Here is a 19,481-nt window from a genome sequence, read left to right as displayed (position 1 = left end):
GTTTTTATATTCTTCAATATATTTATTTTGTTTGTACAAAATGCAGAAATAATTTTTAACGATACGATAGCCTCGATTATTATTATAAAAATTTTCGTTAGGCTTAAAATCGACGAAAATTCAGCACGAAGCGACACGCAACGGAGAAAAATTTGAACACCGGACAGGTTAATATATTTTTTCGTACATAATTGGTAATCAGAACAAATGACTAATCTGAATCACCCCAGTCCCCAATTGATTCCGATTTTCGACTCTCTACTGTACCATTTTTTGTTTTTACACTCACAACTCTTACTTTACCGTCAGATCCTGGGAAAACCTGTAATTCTTCCCACCAACCATAGATAGGTATATTATCTTCCTTGATAATGACTAAAGTCCCTATTTTAATATTATCCCTTTCAATCATCCACTTATTCCGTTGTTGTAAATTATTTAAGTATGTATTAGTCCACCGTTTCCAAATGATTTGAGTCATTTTTGTTACACGTTGCCAATGTGAAAGTCTACTGTCTGATAGAGATTTGAGATCAATGTCTGGTATAGTGTCAATTGATCTACCTATAAGGAAATGAGCCGGTGTTAATACCTCAAGATCATCTGGATCCACTGATAAAGGGGAAATGGGGCGACTGTTTAAAATTCCCTCGATTTGATTGGTGATGGTGAGAAACTCTTCTAATGTCAAGATTGTACCACCTACAACTCTTTTTAAGTGATATTTGAAAGATTTAACTCCTGCCTCCCACAATCCACCAAAATTTGGGGCTCTAGGGGGATTGAAGTTCCACTGAATGTTTTCGGATGACAAATAAGTAGCCAATTTTTCATCTGGCTTGTTTACCATGTTGTACAAATGTTTCAATTCTGCCTGGGCTCCAATAAATGTTCTTGCATTGTCCGTAAATAATTTGGCACTCTTACCACGTCTCGAGAAAAATCTCTTTAATGTTGCAATAAATGAATCAGATGCGAGATCAGATACTATTTCCAGATGTATGGCTCGAGTCACAAAGCAAATGAATATACACACATAAATTTTATTATAAGTACCCCTTCATTGATTCTTATATTTTATAAGAAAATGTCCACAAAAGTCCTGTACAGTTGAACACATAATTTTGGTTCACTCTCTCATAAGATAGACTACCCAAAAGTTGCTTAGAAACGATTAATTTAGTCTTAAAGCAAGTAATGCATTCATGAACAACCTGTCTGCAGAGTGATCTTCCATTTAAAGGCCAAAACATCTGTCTTACCTGATACAATAAGGCTTGTCCAGTAAGATGTAAATATTTCCTATGAAAATAGGTTAAAATACATTTAGTCAAATAATGTCTAGCAGGTAGTATTGCAGGATGGACCAGTAAATGATCAATATATGGAGGCACAGGTTCATCCCAAGATAGTTTAAGCTTCAGATTTCTTGCAGCAGCATCTTAGTTAATATTACAAAGGGGGAAATCCACCCCAATGGGTCAAATAATCTCGCAATAGATGACAAAATTGTTCGCTTAGTTGAAGTACACTGATAATGTTTGAACTCGAAGTTACATATGAAAATATCTTCTCTGGAGCAGCCACTCTGGGCCTAGAATTTTTATCACCTTAGTTTCCCTAGTTGTATCAGACATGTCCCCTAACGAACCACTATACACATCTTTTAATATTGATGGTTCACTTGTGAACTATTTGTGGAGCTCAAATCCACTTCTCCTTAGTAATTGAATTAATTCATTAATCTTCATTACCCATTTCAGAATTGTTTACACCAGTCAACATGTCATCGACATATAAATCTCTCAATACTATTTTAGCGGCTCTCGGAAACTCCACACTCTCATCAATCGCTAACTGCTTCAAAGTTCTCGTAGCCAAATATGGGGCCGATGTTGTTCCATAGGTGACAGTGTTAAGACTAAAAGTTTGTATTGGCATTTCCGAACTCTCTCTCCAAACTATTCGTTGAAAGTCACAATCCTAAGGTCTACCCTTCAGCTGTCTATACATCTGCTTTATATCAGCTGTTATTGCAATATTGTGACAACGAAATCTTAAAAGAATACTAATCAAATCTTCCTGGGTTTTTGGACCGATCATTAAGTGAAGTACCTGATAAGGATTTTTTGCTGCCATCAAACACTACTCTCAATTTGGTCGTTAAACTTGATTCCTTTATTATGTAATGGTGAGGGATATAATAATGTTGATTTTCTACGTCTTTACAATTGGGTGAGATTAACTCCATGTGTCCTAAAGACAAATATTCCTGCATAAATTGCCGATACTGATTGTAGATGTCTGGCATAGTAGCGAGTCTTCTTTCTAAACTGTAAAGTCTTTGAAGACCAGTAACACGAGAATTTCCTAACGCCTTTCTATCGAGTTTAAAGGGTAAGGCAACATAATATCGTCCGTGATCATTTCTCCAAACATTTTTTTCGAACTGAATTTCACACAACCATTCCTCATTACTTAATAATCGAGATGAGGGAATATTTTCAAGTTCCCAAAATGATCTCACTAACTCATCTGTATTTCCACACGCATGATTCACCACATCTCTGTTGGGCTCATGGGATTCAAAGGTCACCTTGCCTGAAATAATCCATCCCAATTTTGAACTCAATGCAAATGGACAGCCCAACCCATGTTTGATTAAATTTCCATCGATTAATGAAAGAAATACATTCACGCCAAACAGGATATCTATATTCCTTGACATATAAAAGAAGGGATCGGCCAAAATAAGATCATTAAAATCATTGCAAATATCTGATGGTAACGAAACATATGGAAGTTTTTCTGTGACTCTTTCTATTACAAAGGCAGAGGTAGAAGCATGCAGTTCACTTTTAAAATGTGAAGTGAATATCAATTCAACCTCCCCATTGCTCATAGTGGTGAATGCGCATAGACATGAAACCGATATTGTACTGTCCCTCACATTTAATCTGAATTTTGTCACACACTCTTTAGAAATAAATGATCTCTGACTTCCTGAGTCTTATAAACATCGACAATCTACCCATTCGTTGTTAGAATTTAAAACCTTAATTTGAGCAGTACATAATAAAACTTGATTGCTTACATTCTTTTTTGACCCTCTTTCACAATGTGAGGCACAAATTGAAGTGGTTGACTTACAAATTGACTTACAAACTGTCTCTTTTGTTATCTCAGGAATAGCTATACTTGAATTCATGGATGGACGGCTTGTTTGTGGATTTGACTCGGAGTCTATATCAGAGATGGAATTTCTTTTCCTTCCATAACACAAGAGTGAGTTGTGTCTTTTCTTGCAGTTTAAACAAGAAACATTGACAGTGCAATTTCTCACAGTGAAGATCCTTATTACTCGTCACGTGATCTTTACAAATGTTCCGTCCCGAGTTGTTCTTTACGCCTCGAGATTGTCCGTTAGATGGTCCGTGGAAAGTCACACCTCCACACTCGATAAGTAGTTATATACAGTTTATTTACAAATATTTACAAAGATGTACACTATGCAATAACATTACGTACGCTAATGTACCGAAGCTGTGATGCCGCACGTCGGCTTGTCTGGCCGGGGAACACGAGTCACTTTTCCGGAGATGGCTTAACCGCGTGGTCGTCCGTCTCTACACCAACCTTTTTCCAGAGGACTTTCCAAGAGGAGAACACTCTCTCTATACGCCTCAAAGGCCTACCTAGTGTTAGAGACCACCACGTATCCGGTCTCTCGCCCTTTCTCCTCGTTTTTTTGCCACCCTTCCAATTTAAGGGATTCTGCTACTACCTCCTGCGACCAATCAGTTCCTTCCCTTTCTTAGAGCCTTCAAAGACGTCCGCCCTATTTCCCGCCGACGTAGCTTACATTTGCGTCCGTGCTTTATTTACATTTATTTTCCCAAGCTGGCCGGCACGTGGCCAACACATTGACCCTTAAGTGGAGACGCTACACCTTTGATTCTTCCGGCCGTTTATGGCCCCGGCTCCAGGTGGGAGCAATTATCTCAGTCGGGCGGTTTCTTCGACTCAGGCCGCCAAAGGCGACCTTTACACTCACACTGTGATTTTTCGACAAATAATTAAAACAAACCTTTCCTTTTTGCTAACTCCATTCTGTCTTGTACCTTAAGCTTCTGAAATTTTGCACATTTGTATAAGGAATGGTCTCCCTTACAGCATGTATACATTGTCCCTTCATTTGAGAAGCGAGAGATGTAATCATAGGCATGAATCTTTTATTAGTCTGAGTTTTGGTTGGCTGTAGAGTTCTAACATGACCCTTCAAAAATTCTAATAAGTCATTCAATGGAGGAATATCATCACCCTTAAGTGAGCGCTCCCACTAACCTCTAGTTGTTGCATCCAATTTAAATTGAATAATGAACATAAATAATAAGCTCGAGAACTCATCTATATTAAAATTTAGAGCTTCTAAGGATCGAATACATTCTGTAGTTGAGTCAACAATGTTTAAAATCTGTACCACATTTTCATAATTTAATGTTGGCAAACTCAATATTCTCTTAATTAACGACGCTACCAATTCTCTTTTCCGAGAATACCGTTGGGAAAGTAGTTCCCATGCAATTTCGAAACTTCGATCACAAATGGATAGGGATTGCATGATTTTTAAAGCTTCTCCTCTTAACACTTTAGATACTGTAGTTTCTGAGCACCTGATAATTTTCCATTGTTTGTAATAGCTGCTTGGAACAGATCACTGAATGGCAGCCATTCCTCAAAATTGCCACTAAATGAGAGCATGGTTAATTTAGGTAATTTAAATCTGATATTTCACTAGCTTTATCAACACTGGAGATACTATTAGTATTTTTCAATTCTAGATTTGTTCTATCTATCACTAATATCAACTCGTCAATCGAATCTTGTGCCATTTGACTTTCTTCAATATATTGTTCTAATTCGTCCTCCTTACAAATATCAAATAGTCTATCAAACACTTCCTTTAAGCCATTAGCAACAACACCCAATTTCGAACGGTACAGATCAAGTTGCACACTATCTGAATCTTTAACATTCCCCAGAATTTTCTCCCTTAGTCTAGTAAGACTACTCTTGGCAACTCTCTTTTTTGTACACAACGTTTTTAGATCCATTTTTAATAAACTAGAAATATCGTACCTGAACACCTTTAACTAAAACAACAGTCGAAAGTCCAACTCTTGAAGTAGACCTCCAACTGAAAGTTCGTCTCTATCCACTTTACTCCACTGCACTGCTCTCAATGTTATCCTCGTCCTATCCGACTGTCAACGTTATCCTCATCCCATCCGACTCTCAACGTTATCCTCATCCCATCCGCCTCGACTGACCAGAAATTGATGTAAAATGTTCTAACATGTTGCTGTTTACACGTTCTAAACACAGTATACAAATCATTTATAACACAACAACAAACCTATTTGTAAATTAATTTTCAACACTAGTGAGTAATACTCTGGCACTCCACAAGCGAGTAACACTCAGGAACCCGACAATTAATTAATAAAGGCACAACACGGATCTTTGCCAGCCACACAGCCACACACTCTGGTCAACACTGCTACACACTCCGGTCAGCACTGCCCGGCCACGCCAAAGGGAAAACACAATTTTTCCCTCTCTAGGCAGGAAGATCTCTCCCCGCATTCTCAAGTCTATAGTTACACAACACACCTGACACGTGTGACAAAGCTGTGGACTGTACATCAACACTACGTAACATAAGCACACGTGTTACAATTTTGTTAAATTGAATATCGAACTTAACAGTCATGTTAAGTCCATTAACGAGTTTTAAACGTATTTTTGCTTTGAGAAGTAAATATTAGACACACTATAAATATTTTTTAAACGAATATTACAATATTCAAAAATAATTAGCGATGAATTAATTTTTTCCAGAGAATAGGCAACATACGGAAGTAATGAGTAAATTTTTCGACTGGAAGCATTTGATATGTAATCTTCTGGTTTAAATAAAGTCAAATAACATGAAAACTAGTAAAATCACAGCAATAATATGAAGAAAATAGCTATTTCTCAACGTTACTTTAGGTCTGACTCCGATCACGTGACTTTGGAAGACATTGGTTCTTCGCGGGAAAATCCCGAATAGACGGTTCTGAAAGAATGCTCATTGGTTAATATAGATTCAATCATGATAGAAATGACTAATTAGAGAGTAAAAGGCGTATAAACAAGAAATTTAAAGCCAATTACGGGCAAGAAAGTCGCCCATAGACTTAATATAGGAACAGAATAGGAAGGTGGTTTCCCGGAAATATTTGACTAGAGATGAACTGATTTGTCGGTGTACAGTCAGACAACCTGAACAAAAGCCAATCCAAGTAATTCTACTGCGAACACTTATTAAATCTTACATATTTGGAAATAAAAAATAAGTATCGCTTGTCACATCGGGACCCGCCGCCATGACAGCGCGTGTAACTTGACACTCCCCTGTCATAAGTCACAACTTTGAACGTAAACGTCTGGCCTTCTACTGTAGCTAGAATGACGCGGTTTATTTTGATAGACGTAAAAACAGTTCAAGTTTGTAATAAGTATGTTAAACAATACAATTTTTTAAATTAATTTTTTTTAAATGAAAATATGTCGAACTTTTGACTTTTTAAAAAATTTTTTCTTGTCAATTATGTAAAAACATACGATAATCAGAGAAACTGAAGTATTTGTAGACAAAATAAAAAAAATGCGCGTGTCTTGCGCAAAAATTATGAAAAATATGGCAATTTTTAATTATTTTACAAAAAATCCAAGCCTGAAGGTTTGTTAATTAAAAATAAATTATGTCGTCATCGGGTTAATATTCGGAATTGTATATATTATCTAACAGATATATAGATTTGATGACGTGTAATAAAATAAACAAGCAGTGTAGAGAACATTCCAAGTTCGACATTTTAATATAGAATGGCGGAGAAAGAGAAAAGTAACATATACGATTCTGCTGGTGTTTTTTCTCGTATGTTTTTGTGGTATGTAATATTAATTCAATTTATTATTAACATAAATAAATACATTTAATATTATTACAGAAACCATTTCATAATTTAATAATAATTTCATATATTTTATACAATATATATAACTGCTAAATCTTTCGCGACTTTAGTTTTGAGCCTGGGTTGAAATTTTTTTCAAAAAACAAAATTGTTACTTTCTCAGTTGTTACGTGTAACAGAGGGACAGTATGGTGATCCGGCAAAATATGATCTCCCTCGTTTTTACATTTTGCGTCACATGTTAAAACGTCGAGAAATGCAAAAAACCGTCAGGTGTAATTTCTGTATGTATGGATTTCAGTGTGTGTGGAGCACGATTTTGTTCACACTCTGCAGCTTAATAACTTCTCTGTTGTTTGTCGAAAATTGCTGAAATTTTGCAGGGAGGTGTGCTTATTAGGGGAATTGACGGTGTTAAATTTTACTGACTAAAAGTTGAGGGAATAGAATAGTGGAGATACACACGACCCACACGAATGGGGATCACGAGTATCTCCAGTATGATCGGACTTAATAATATTTTCTCGTTATTAGCATTTACATTTTTTTTTTATATATATAAAACCCATCACGACCCACAAAATTAAGTTTATTTTGCCCTTCTGTAACAGTTAAAAATATAAATTTTTAAGAATAAAATATGATAACAGATGGTCCCACCAAAATTTTAAATGTTGCCGAAAAAGTAGAGCAATCGTTAGTGGTTTGTTTTATTTAATTTTTTAAATTATCACAAAGTACAGGTCCATCACCTAAACTTTCAATGTGCACTATAATATGAAACTTATATATTAATAAGGGTTTTATGGGTACTTGAAATAAATCGAAAAAATAGAAAACTTTGAATTTATGTTTCGTATTAAACAAATTACACGCTGTTCAATTCGATATGAAATTTGTTTAGTTTTATTCCAATATTTAATGCAAAATATAATTAACAAGTCAATTTTAATATTTACATATTTTAAGTCATTTTATATACAAGATAGTACATTAACGTTCATATAATAAAAATTTCAATATGAATTTTACATTAGAAAGCACTTATACTCCTTATAAAGTGTAAATTATTATTTGAGCTAACTGCAATTTTTTCTGACAATGATCAATCTGTCACGTAGGGTTTAGTTTGTAGCATGCTCTCTTTATATAACTGTAATTTAAAATATGAATATTTGTTATTACGAATTTAAACTGCTTTATTATGTACATTTGTTATTTACACTTCGACGGTTATGTCATCAGTACATAAATATTAATAAAGAATTTTACTAAGGAAGAAGTTAAATTTTCCAGCAAATAACATTCAACATCGACACGTTCATTCCAATTTTAGTTCAACAAATGACTGGTAAATTTGAAAAGTAGGATTTTAAAAGAGAAAAAAATTATTTGAGTTATTTGAACTTTATATGTGATAAAACTGAATAGATTATGTAAATATAGAATATATATATATATATATATTCTAAATTTTAGCTATATACATATGTATATAGATATATATGCACAAAACTAAAAATTTAGTTTCAGAAAATTATATATTGTATACCATTGAAAATAATACGAATCTAGTACAATTACACATTTTATATGGCTCATTAAATAAAGGTAGTACACGAAAATTGAACAGTTTTTCTTTATTATCGTAGAGACTACAATATCGCAACAGGTCCCTTTTTTTTAAACAAAAATCTATGAAAGAAAACGAATTCGAAACATTTCTCTTTAATTTTTTAAAACGAACTCTTTCCTTCGACTTCCCAACATTCCAATCTCGTTATGCATTGCTTGTTCTATTTTTTTTCTTTTTTAATTTTAAACTTTTTCTGTTAACATTCTTTAAAAATTTTTAACTTTAGCATTTTTAGAACAATAAATAAAATAACGTATAAATATAAATCCGACAAAGTATATATTATAGAGTAGCATACATGTATATAACACAGATCGCACTCGGGGGAGGGAAAGAGTAGGTTTCATATCAGTACAGTTATATAAGAGCATTAAATGTTATTCTCATTTCCGATATTTATCGAGCCTGGACGAAAGATTTATTCAATATAAGAATAATCGCAGCGTAGATTAGGAATAATAATGTAAAATATCCAGGACGAACTTAATATATAAAAGTTAGAAAAAACAATAAACGTGTTCTTATTACGTCACTCACACACCCCAGGAACAACTAAGGGCGTAATATAAAGACGTTTATAGTTTATTTTAAAATATTCGACGTATTTAACGAATATTTAAGAAACGCGCGACAACCGTATATAATTTGTGGTGAGAAAAATTCAGTTTTTTTATCTTTTCTTTGTTTGAGTGCACCACTCTGAAGTTAGTATTACACTAAATCAATAAATAAATACACAAAATGACAAGAAGTAGGTAAGAAAATGAACAATGCACATACATTATCATGCATGGTTAGCTAACACCGAAATTCGAAGAAGCAGTTAACCTTTTTTCTTATAAGTATCCTTAATAAAAATAGCAGTTTTTTGGACAGTTCCTTGGACACAAGAATATAGGCTGGACAGGGCCAACGATATTTTAAAAATTCATTTCCTGATAATTGTAGTTGTGTAATTTCAATATAATTTATACACGTTGCAATTTATCTTTTATTTTTCAAGGATGTTTTGTTGTAAAATATTCATTTGATAAATTTTTGTAAAATAACATGCATATATTTTACAATATTCAATTACGATTTAGAGTATTGAATGAATTATTTTTGGCTGAGATTAATTTAAAATTATATTTAGAGGAGAGCACATCAAATTGATTTAATAAATAATTTATTTGCATTGTTTATATTATTTTTCTATTAATTATATATAGAGTATATATATATCTATTATAATTATATCTATTTATTTTCTATATCTATATATAGGGGCCTATATTATAGAATGGAATTAAGTTAAATGTAGAACGTCTGAGTCATCCACTTCTGTTAAGCACGGAATGAATCAATAAAATTTTTATAAGTAATTAAAAGTTTGGTATATTGTACAGGTTATTTGAGAGGAAAACAGCTCTTATCGAACGATAAAAACACTAACTGATTTTTATATAAACAACAATTTTACAACTGCACTTTGACCCATTTCTTCAACTTCGATATTATAAATTAATTTTTAATTAATGATTTTGTTTCTCAGTTAATTTAAACACTTGGATGTGGTTAATGATGATAAATTCGTTCGAAATTAATTATCCTTTGAAAATGTCCGCATTCAATGGATTTACAGAAATCAGTCAAAATAATGAGAATAGTATTTTAATCGCATCAAAGATTGCCATATTCAGTTTTGAATTGAAGTAATTAATTACTAGCTTTTTACTATATCAAAGTATTAATTGTAATATAGTTTTCAAATTTCAGATAAATTATTCCTTTGAAATATTAAGGGTCAATTTTATCAGTGACGAAACTTTCAGTTCCAGCACATTTGAACTGTTTAATATATGTGGTTGTAGCTTAAATTTATCTTTGTATACTAGTACATTTATCAATTAACAGGACTTATAAGTCCTGTTAATTGATAAATGTACTAGTATACAAAGGTAAATTTAAGCTATGATAAAGGACACAAAGGCATAATAATATGTGGTTGTAATTTCAAGGTTTTATGAATATAAATAACAGTCTAAACCTTTGCACGTTAATATTGTAAATGCATTATATATAATCTGAAATATCCGAGTCATGTTCTAGTAGGAGATTTAACACTTTTAAAGTAGGGAATGAAGAAAAAACAGAAAAATTACTTATACGTTTCAGCTGGTGTTTACAGTCGAATGTTTTTGTCTTATGTAATATTAATACTGTGCGTAGATTTTACAGTATAGTTAATGCAGGAATTTCATATTATTCTTGCATTTTATATTTTCTTACCACCCAATTACAGGTTCAACACCTAAATTGTTTGCATTTACAGGATTACAGAAAATATATATTGATAAGGAATTTATATGTACCGATACTCGAGGAATCGAAAACATTTAACTTTGAAATTATTTGTTGTATCAAACACGTTACACGGTGTTCTTGTCTTAGCGACAAGAACACTGTGTAACGTGTTCTTGTCTTACCGTGTAATATATGTTGCAAAATATAATTGAAAATCAATGTTATTATATATTTAATGTTATATATTTCAAGTAAAGTTTTGTCATTCGTAAGATCATATAATTAGCATTTATATACCTACTAAAACTGTAAAGGAAATTATCAATTATTTATTGTGATATTGTCACAATGCTAAGCTGCAAGTTTTATCATATATTTAATTTATTTAATTTCTGATATGTGGTCTTTACTTCAAATTAGCACTGTAGTGTCTTGTCCCTGTACTTCAGACTTTTCTTTTAACAATAGAGTCGTGCCGGTCATCTATCTAAAACCATTCACGGAAAAATTTTTGAATTGAAATAACATGACTTTCACTTTGTATGAGAAGTTCGTATAAAGTCAGTGGGGGCCTCCAACCTCTACTGTTTTCGAGATTAAGAAATGACGGAAAGACGGGCGACAGTGGGAATTTATAGGTGTACATTTTTTTTCAAATTTCAGTTCAATAAGGAATCTATGTTAGGATATACTATTATACACTAGCTATACTATTATTATGACGAACTGAAATCTTTTTGGGAGAATGGCTACTTTAATTTAATTTAATTGAGACGATTTAATTGTCCATTCTCGACCTAATTGACAGATCCCCGATCGTACATCGTGGGAACGACTGAGGGATCGTTCGCCGGGGTAATTTTGGTCATCGTTTTACACCGAGTTTAAAGCGGAATTTGTCCGGCTCTCCTACGGAGGGGGCAGCGGTCAGAACCGAGTGGTCCCAGCTGCACCTTCTCCGAGTCAGAAAAACACATTTAAAGTGTAATTTACGGGTCCGTCTTCCGGGGAAGGGCTTGAGCCGACTCCGGAGGAAAACGGCCTAGACGGGAGTGTTCGGCGACTCCGCGGCCCGAATCGCGTCCCTGCCAGCGGACCAGGGACCAATAGAATAAAAGATGGACCATCTTTCGGACCAATCAAACTCTCGGGATTTCGAATTTAAATGTTATAATAACCCGAGATCCCAAGGACACGGGGAGGTTGGGAGTAGAATACTCGGTTCCGAGGATCCACACCCGGACATCTTGGGATACTGAAGACGTAGAGTCAAGACCCCGAAATTTCACTCGAGTGCGGAAAAAGGGACTAGGGACTCAACTTCCCGACGAGAATTTTAGCCATCCAGCCTCCTTCTTGACTTTTCGTGGAAACGAATTTTCTCCGGACACTGAACAACCCGTCTGCGAAGACGAACCCCCAACGAGACGGCGACAATACCTCCGTTGTAAGCATGTTTATATGTAAATAAACGCAGTAAAATTTGTAAATACGGTCTCTGTGTGGATCTCTTTGCGTCCAGCAAATCACTACTCCCATACGATAAAGGCTTTCTCGTGTCAATCTGACAGATCGCGAGCAAAGCGAGGGTCGCCATTTTATTACCTAAGGTCGACCCCAAAGGCGAGTCGGGAGTCGGGTCGATCACCTCACATTGGTGTCCTCACAATATAAATATCGATGAGAAATAATTCCTTATAAGATTTCTACAAAAGTTTATTTATCTACAAAATATTTGATTCTTCCATAAACCGTTTATAATCTACATTCTATCGCATCTACATTGAATGATTGAAATTTAGAGAATTAGAAAGCATTTACAGATATTGATGGTGGTAAATAACTTCATGTAATGGCAAATAACTTCTTCCAGCTTTAAAAATTAGTGTTATTAAATTATAATTAGATTTTAGTATAGTTTTCTATTGTGTTTTCAAATATGAACTGATTGATGCAAAAGTTATTGAAATATTCGAGAGTTTTAAAATACAAAATTTATTTCGAAACAAAAAATAGTTTAGTGAAGTTTTCTTCTTAACTCCGTGTTGAGTTGGTTTTCTGGATTAAACACGACTCGATAATGCTGTTGTAAAGGGTCAATGTAAGCACATTTCTACATTCAAGTTAGACAATATTTTCAGTTTATTTACAGATTCTATATGTAGAATGTACAAGTTTGAAAACATAGTATATGCAGAATATACAAAGAAAGTTGTCTCACGTACTAGATTGGCTTTCGGGAAATATTAGACTCTGTAGAGGCCTCGGGCAGCCTATGGAATGGCTCTACTGCACGATTCGTTCAGTCTCCGCACCTGAGATAGTTACTAGAGGAGAATGCTCTCTCTAAGCTCAGAGGGTTTCCAAGTGCCTGAGACTACCATGTTACCAGTCTTTTGTCCTTCTCTCTTCCCTCTCCCGTTCACTCTGCGTTTTAAGGATTTTTTGGACAGAAACTTCCAACCAATCACAAACCTTTCTTGCACGAACAGCTTTCACCCAGGTTCGCTGTTATTGGGCAAGAATGGAGCTTACATTATTTACGTCCGCCATTTGTTTATGTTGAGTAGTGTACCATATGGCAAGTGGTCTATCGTTTGACCACACATAGGTTCAATTGACAAAGTCGGCGCTTCCTTTGTTTTTCCTCTGTTTATAAGTCAACTTCTTACATCTGGCAAGTGGTATATTACCCGACCGCACATGAGTCCAGTGACAAGGTCGCGCTTTTTTTGTTACCTCTCTGCTAAAAGGCCAATACTTTACAAGTTTAGTGAAGAAAATAATTATCATTATATTCACACACCTCTTTCTATATTTTGAGCAGTTTGCAGTGCTGATTATTAAAACTCAGGCTGTTTTGACTGGAATAACTTGGCAATTGTGATACTCAACTCGTTGTAATCAACAGTAAACTGTTTTTTCTCTACGACGTGTTGTGTGAAGCTACAAAGATAGTAGTCTCAATATGAACCAGTTACATATTGGGATTAAACAAATGGAATAGAACCAAAGTATAAACCATAAATTATAGATAGTAGCCTAATGCTAATGTTACAATATTTTTAGGTTTAGCTACATGAGGTGGACAGCGATCCTTCCAGCCAGATTAAATAGATTGTGCCTAGTCAACAATGACCTGTGTCGTGTCGCATTCTAATTAAGCGCACCATTTTACTCTGTGGTTGCGGACTGTGGATAGCATCAGCGAAGAAATGCAGCTAAAAACAGTAACTATAGTGGTATTCCGCAAAAATGTCTCTCAATGGTATGGTCTGATAACATCCCAGCAAATACACAGTATAGATAATATTGCGCTGATGCAATTGCAGTTTTGGCACACATAATATTTATTCACTTATGATTGTGCGATTCAACAAAATTTATTTACGGAAGAAAATTCTTGATGCTTTCTATCAAGAAACAATTTCAGATATTGTAGAAGTAAAAAAATTTTAAAATTTTTGCATCAACCCGATAGCATTCGATAAATAATACCAAAACTACAATTTATACACTGTGCTTATGATTGACATGTTCCATCAAACAATATATCAGGTACTCAAGTAGTAATGTACATGTACTCTGCTATTAAGTGAATAAAATATGTATTGTAAAATTTGTAGTTCACATTTTTTAAATGCTAAAATGTCGATTTCAATTATTTATGCAGGACGTTAACGAGATAAGCATAAAAGTACATTATGCTTAATGATAATTTAACCACAATTAGTAGTAGCTTGCCTCTGTATATCATACTTTTCCTTTAACAATAGAGTGGTGTAGTCGTCTATCTAACACCTGTCAGGAAAAAATTCGAATTGAAATAAAGTAACTTTTTGTGTCAGACATTCCTCTACAGTAAATCAGGGCCTTCGGACCTTACGGTATTCAAGTCTGATCTTGTCTTTTATCTCTCAATTCCTGTTTTCGAGATTAACGAAAGGCAGACAGGCTGACGACAGTTAGAATCTATAGGTCTATAATGTTTTCAAATTGCAGCTCAACTAGAAAATAGCAGCAGCGATAATCATATTTTAAAATTTGACAAAAAGTTTACACGAGAAAACATAAGCTTCTTGATCATTCTTTCTCCTTTGTACTTTCCATCTTAACATTAAACATTATTTTTATACATATTGAGGACGATAACAGTTTGCAATAAAACATCGAATCCGCCGAAATACTGTTTTTACTAAGATACAAGAAAGGCAAAGAATCACTGTGTCTGTTTATTTCTTGTGTATAAACTTTTTAAAATTCTCCTGTAAATTTTGAAAATGCAATTTACAGCGTTTTTACGAAAACGTTTGCTTTTGGAATTTTCAAAGTAGTTTAATTTATTGTGAAGTGTCATATAGGGAAGATTCACGAAAATGGTCCTCTCTGGTAAACGGAGATTCGATAATACGCAGTTTATTTTAAAAATAATCTTTATCGTAAATATAAACAGTTGTAAACACTGATAATTTTGGCAATAAGGATTTGTCCGTATTATACAGGGTCATTATAATTAAAGTTCCACTCTGAAATGGCCATAAAAGGAAAACTGCTAAACAGAACGTTATCAAACTTGGTAATAGTTTACAGGAAGTCATGAAATTTTATTTTCCGCAAATAAAAAGTAGTTCAAAAATTTGGAATGGCGCTGTATGCTGTATTGTTGAACAATTTTTAAATTACTTTTTATTTGCGGAAAATAAAATTTCATGACTTCCCGTAAACTATTACCAAGTTTGATAACGTTCTGTTTAGTAGTTTTTCTTTTATGGCCATTTCAAAGTGGAACTTTAATTATAATGACTCTGTATATTTACAATATATATTTTATTAGTCCGAAATATACATTTGTAATGGTAGTAGTTAGTAAGGATATGTATTATACACAATGTTCTTCTATTTATAATATTTTTGGAAATTTTCTCTTTAAGAATAAACACAGTGATTGTTGATTTGTTTTGAAATACTGTTAATTCTCATTCGTGTGATTATAACGATGAAGCTAATCGTACAAGAAAGTAATTGTAATCAACAATAATATATAATGTATTTATTTTTAGGTGGATTTTTCCATTAATATCAAAAGGAAGAAAGCGATTTTTAACAGAAGAGGATTTATTAGAAATTTCAAGATATCATACTTCAGAATATCTTGGGGATAAACTTCAAAAGTAAGTTATCAGATTTAATAAAAATTAAAAAGAAAGAAATACTGGCTAAAAAGAAACCTTGGCTACAATAACATTAATTTTTACGAGTTCTACACTGTAGCAGCAGAATTATATACGAACTTATGAATTATTGAACGAAAACTACAGAGAATGCAATTAATGTTTTAGCTAAGTAATGCGAAGTCAGATTGAATTCATTCAGTTTGTTAAACAAAACGGTAGATATGATTATTTGCTTTTTATGTATTTTATATCAAAACACATTGGCCGCGTTTCTTTATGCAGCGCTCGAGAAGCGCTTTACAGCGAACACACTGAAACTGGTTTCTAATTGGCCAACACTGCTCGTGACGTCATTTCGCTATACTCGCGCTGCATAAAGAAACGCGGCTATTGTTACGTATATGTTCGGATTTAGTTCATAATATACAACGAAATATTTTCAAAATTAGTTGTCTAGTTTGTCAGTTATTATTATTATTATTATTTTTTTTTAAATAAAGATGGCCTATTTTTAAAATAATTTATTCTACTGTTTTATTGGAAAAAACAATAAAATATAAACTTGCACAGAATTCCGAGTAGGCCAACATGCATTATATTGCATTACATTAACACCATGTTCACTAAAAGCAGAACTGTCAACTCTGGGCAATTTACAGGTCGGTAGTAGTTTTTATTGCCATAAATTAATGATACTTTTATAACAAAAATACAATTGTGTAAAAAAGTTTTTATTAGTAAACAGATTCTCTGTTATATTTTTTTAAAAACACAGCCTTTTTGCAAGTCCATTATGAAGTTGTTCTAGCTTTTACATTATTGGAGCAACTGGATAGTGCAGGATTAAAACTGATATATTTTGACAGACATTTTCTGAAAAATTTGCAGGAATTTTGAATAAGTCCAGATATGATCCTGGGTCCATATCCTATGTAAGCTGCTACCTTAAACATTCCTATATCAGGCTGTATTTACAATTTTACTAATAGAGAATGGTAAAATTTGAACATATTTCAGACCTGTAAATGTTATATACTTTAAAACAAACACAAAACAAGTAAAATAATGTATTTTGGAAATTTACATATTTTGGTTTTTAGAAACCTTTAAGCAATGAATATGTGATAGATAAAGTCAAAAATGCTGTAGAAATCATGTAATGAAAAAATATTATAAATAAAACAATTTACAAAAACTTACACCCAAATTTTTCAAACCTAAAGTATTAATAATAGATGTTGAGTAATTTGGTATTAGAGTTAAGAGATAGCGCCAAACGCAGGGGTGGCCAACATACGGCCCGCGATTAATTTTTCAATATTAGCTACTTAACTTTCAATAATTGGTCGAATGCATGATTTGCGATACTTCTTCATTTTTTAAAAACATGCATTGTAGAGATTTACAACTTTTCTATTCGCCTGTTATAAATTTACAGTATTTGAATAACAAAAGACCCCCGACACTCACTGAAACTCATCTGCCATTCCACCATGTCACCTGTTCATGCTGACGTGTGATGCACAGCGCTGCCTGCTTGTCGACCTTTTCTTTGTTTTTTTTTATTTTTTTGCTTGTACGTTTTTCACATCGAAAAATGACATTGCGCATGCGTCGGAAGCTTCTGTTCGAACGAACTTGACCTGCTGCCCGGGTCAGTGTATTTGTACAGGTATAGCTCGAGTCACGTCGTTTTCGATAATATGCCGTTTGTCAAAAAAAGTATAGAGAAAAATAAAAATCAAGTTTAAGTCACTTTATTCGCTTTTACATCCATCCGCCACAAATATTGAAGTCGTAATATCACTAGAAAAGCGTTAAAAGCGCACAAAATCATATTAAAATATGTACATTTGCAATAAATGTTAATATCATCATAAATCCTAGAGAACGAAACATGAAAACATCTGTTTCTGTGTTGTCGTCTTATTTAGCGGTCTTTAAGTGATCATTATTGGCATTTTTCATCGTAGTTTCGACTTACGTCGTAACTACACAAATAAATTCGACTTACGTCGCCTCTCATGGAACCAATTACCGACGTAAGGCGAGGTATACCTGTATTTAACATGATTTAATTTTAATATTTCGTTCGTCCGTGAAAAAATTTTTCTTTCCAATTCGGCCCGGGGGCAAAAACTGTTGGCTACTCCTGACCTAACATCTATCTAAATTAATAATTATAATAATTTAATAATAAAAAAGTAAATAGTTTAGAATAGGTTGGAAGAAAAGAACTAGTCCAGAGCGAAATTTAACCGGCAATTTCTTTTTTTTTCCAGACTGTTCTAAATTATTTACTTTTTTTATTATTAAATTATTATAATTATTAATTTAGATAAGAAATGGCGCCTAATGTCTATCTTTAATATCAAATTACTTAACGTTTGATTATTAATAATAGCAGAATAATAACTCGATTAATTACGGCGATCATTTGGTTTAGTATCAACTCGTTGGGCTTCAGAATGTTTATTATATTCATGTAGAGTTTTACGTTTAGGAAAGACAAGCTTAGGCTAAACACCCTTTTACTATTAACTACTGATATAAACTAAATTAGAAAAAGTGTTTGTATTTTCGCAGTGTAAATAGTATTACTATGATCAATATATCAGATATAATTGAGCTGAGCTCTTCATAAGAAAGAAAGCGTTTTGTGTATTTGAAAATTTAATCAACTGCCCAACCATTAAACATGATTTTACCCAAATACGTAAAACTCTACAAGACAGATATTGTGACTAAACCGAAATTTTGAAATTGTATATATGGACTGAAATGGTTGACATTCAAAATTTGCCATGTAAAGTCTATGGGCCGATTGCGGTTGTAAGTTTAAAGCAATTGCTAGAACATTAAACACGAATTTTTGCAAACACAGTCTGTTCCGAAATGGCAAAACTACTGTGAAATAATATCATGAAAAATAAGAATAAGCCACTGTAGACCAAATTTCCGTGCAGATACCACGTGTTTTAATATCACTACTAGACGAATATAGATCTTCGTAATTAAGAAGAGTCAAGGAGAGAATCATTTGGCTTGGCTAAATAGCACATGATCTGGACAGATAAATGGTGTAAGCTTGATGAACCAAGACTTGAAAACCCAGTCCTCGGCATTTGTGTAAGGTTGTTGTCTTTTAGGGGGAATCAGTTAATGTTGCATCAGGATGAACCTAAAGAAAATTCGCATGTGGGCTGTGGTAAATGAGGCAAATGATGATATGATGACAACTGTCTTACAAAGGAAAAAGCCGTCTATTTGGTAATATTTATACTTACGTCGATTTTTGACAGTTCCCGATCTCTGTATTCCTTTGGAGTGACAAGAAGTTCGGCTTCGGTCGTAGCCTCA

The 19,481-nt window shown here is 33.4% G+C and overlaps 3 protein-coding genes across 3 annotated transcripts in view; 1 reads left to right on the top strand and 2 right to left on the bottom strand.

Annotated features, from left to right (window-relative positions):
* Nucleotides 1-211: 211 nt before the first annotated feature.
* On the bottom strand, nucleotides 212-1,941 carry LOC136968992 (uncharacterized). The gene is made up of 3 exons (XM_067263061.1): nucleotides 1,755-1,941; nucleotides 1,263-1,302; nucleotides 212-1,058 (listed from the first exon to the last, which is right to left on the bottom strand). The coding sequence occupies exons 1-3, from the start codon at nucleotides 1,939-1,941 to the stop codon at nucleotides 212-214; spliced, it is 1,074 nt and encodes a 357-aa protein (XP_067119162.1).
* A 127-nt stretch (nucleotides 1,942-2,068) lies between these two features.
* LOC136968991 (uncharacterized) lies at nucleotides 2,069-2,902 on the bottom strand. The gene has a single exon (XM_067263060.1). It carries the CDS (start codon nucleotides 2,900-2,902, stop codon nucleotides 2,069-2,071), a length of 834 nt encoding a protein of 277 aa, XP_067119161.1.
* A 3,988-nt stretch (nucleotides 2,903-6,890) lies between these two features.
* Nucleotides 6,891-19,481, top strand: part of LOC136969018 (ATP-binding cassette sub-family C member 4-like) — a 105,437-nt gene continuing 92,846 nt past the window's right edge. The window contains exons 1-2 of the mRNA XM_067263093.1: nucleotides 6,891-6,998; nucleotides 16,008-16,118. Coding sequence (XP_067119194.1) covers nucleotides 6,934-6,998; nucleotides 16,008-16,118 — 176 coding nt within the window. The 5' untranslated portion in view covers nucleotides 6,891-6,933. The remainder of the gene's footprint in view (nucleotides 6,999-16,007; nucleotides 16,119-19,481) is intronic.

Source organism: Centruroides vittatus, unplaced genomic scaffold, assembly GCF_030686945.1.
Source record: "Centruroides vittatus isolate TY-2023 unplaced genomic scaffold, ASM3068694v2 contig_1683, whole genome shotgun sequence".
NCBI lineage: Eukaryota > Metazoa > Arthropoda > Arachnida > Scorpiones > Buthidae > Centruroides > Centruroides vittatus.
Note: the sequence above shows the minus strand (reverse complement) of the source record. Positions and strands in the feature narration are given on the sequence as shown.

What these genes read in the sequence shown, in the direction of transcription:
- LOC136968992 (XM_067263061.1), bottom strand. Translation starts at nt 1,941, where the DNA reads ATGCCAATACAAACTTTTAGTCTTAACACTGTCACCTATGGAACAACA. An exon ending in TGTAAACAATTCTGAAATGG is followed by an intron (nt 1,303 to 1,754) that starts GTAATGAAGATT and finishes CTATTTTCATAG; the next exon opens with GAAATATTTACATCTTACTG. An exon ending in GACAAGCCTTATTGTATCAG is followed by an intron (nt 1,059 to 1,262) that starts GTAAGACAGATG and finishes GAATCAATGAAG; the next exon opens with GGGTACTTATAATAAAATTT.
- LOC136968991 (XM_067263060.1), bottom strand. Translation starts at nt 2,902, where the DNA reads ATGAGCAATGGGGAGGTTGAATTGATATTCACTTCACATTTTAAAAGT.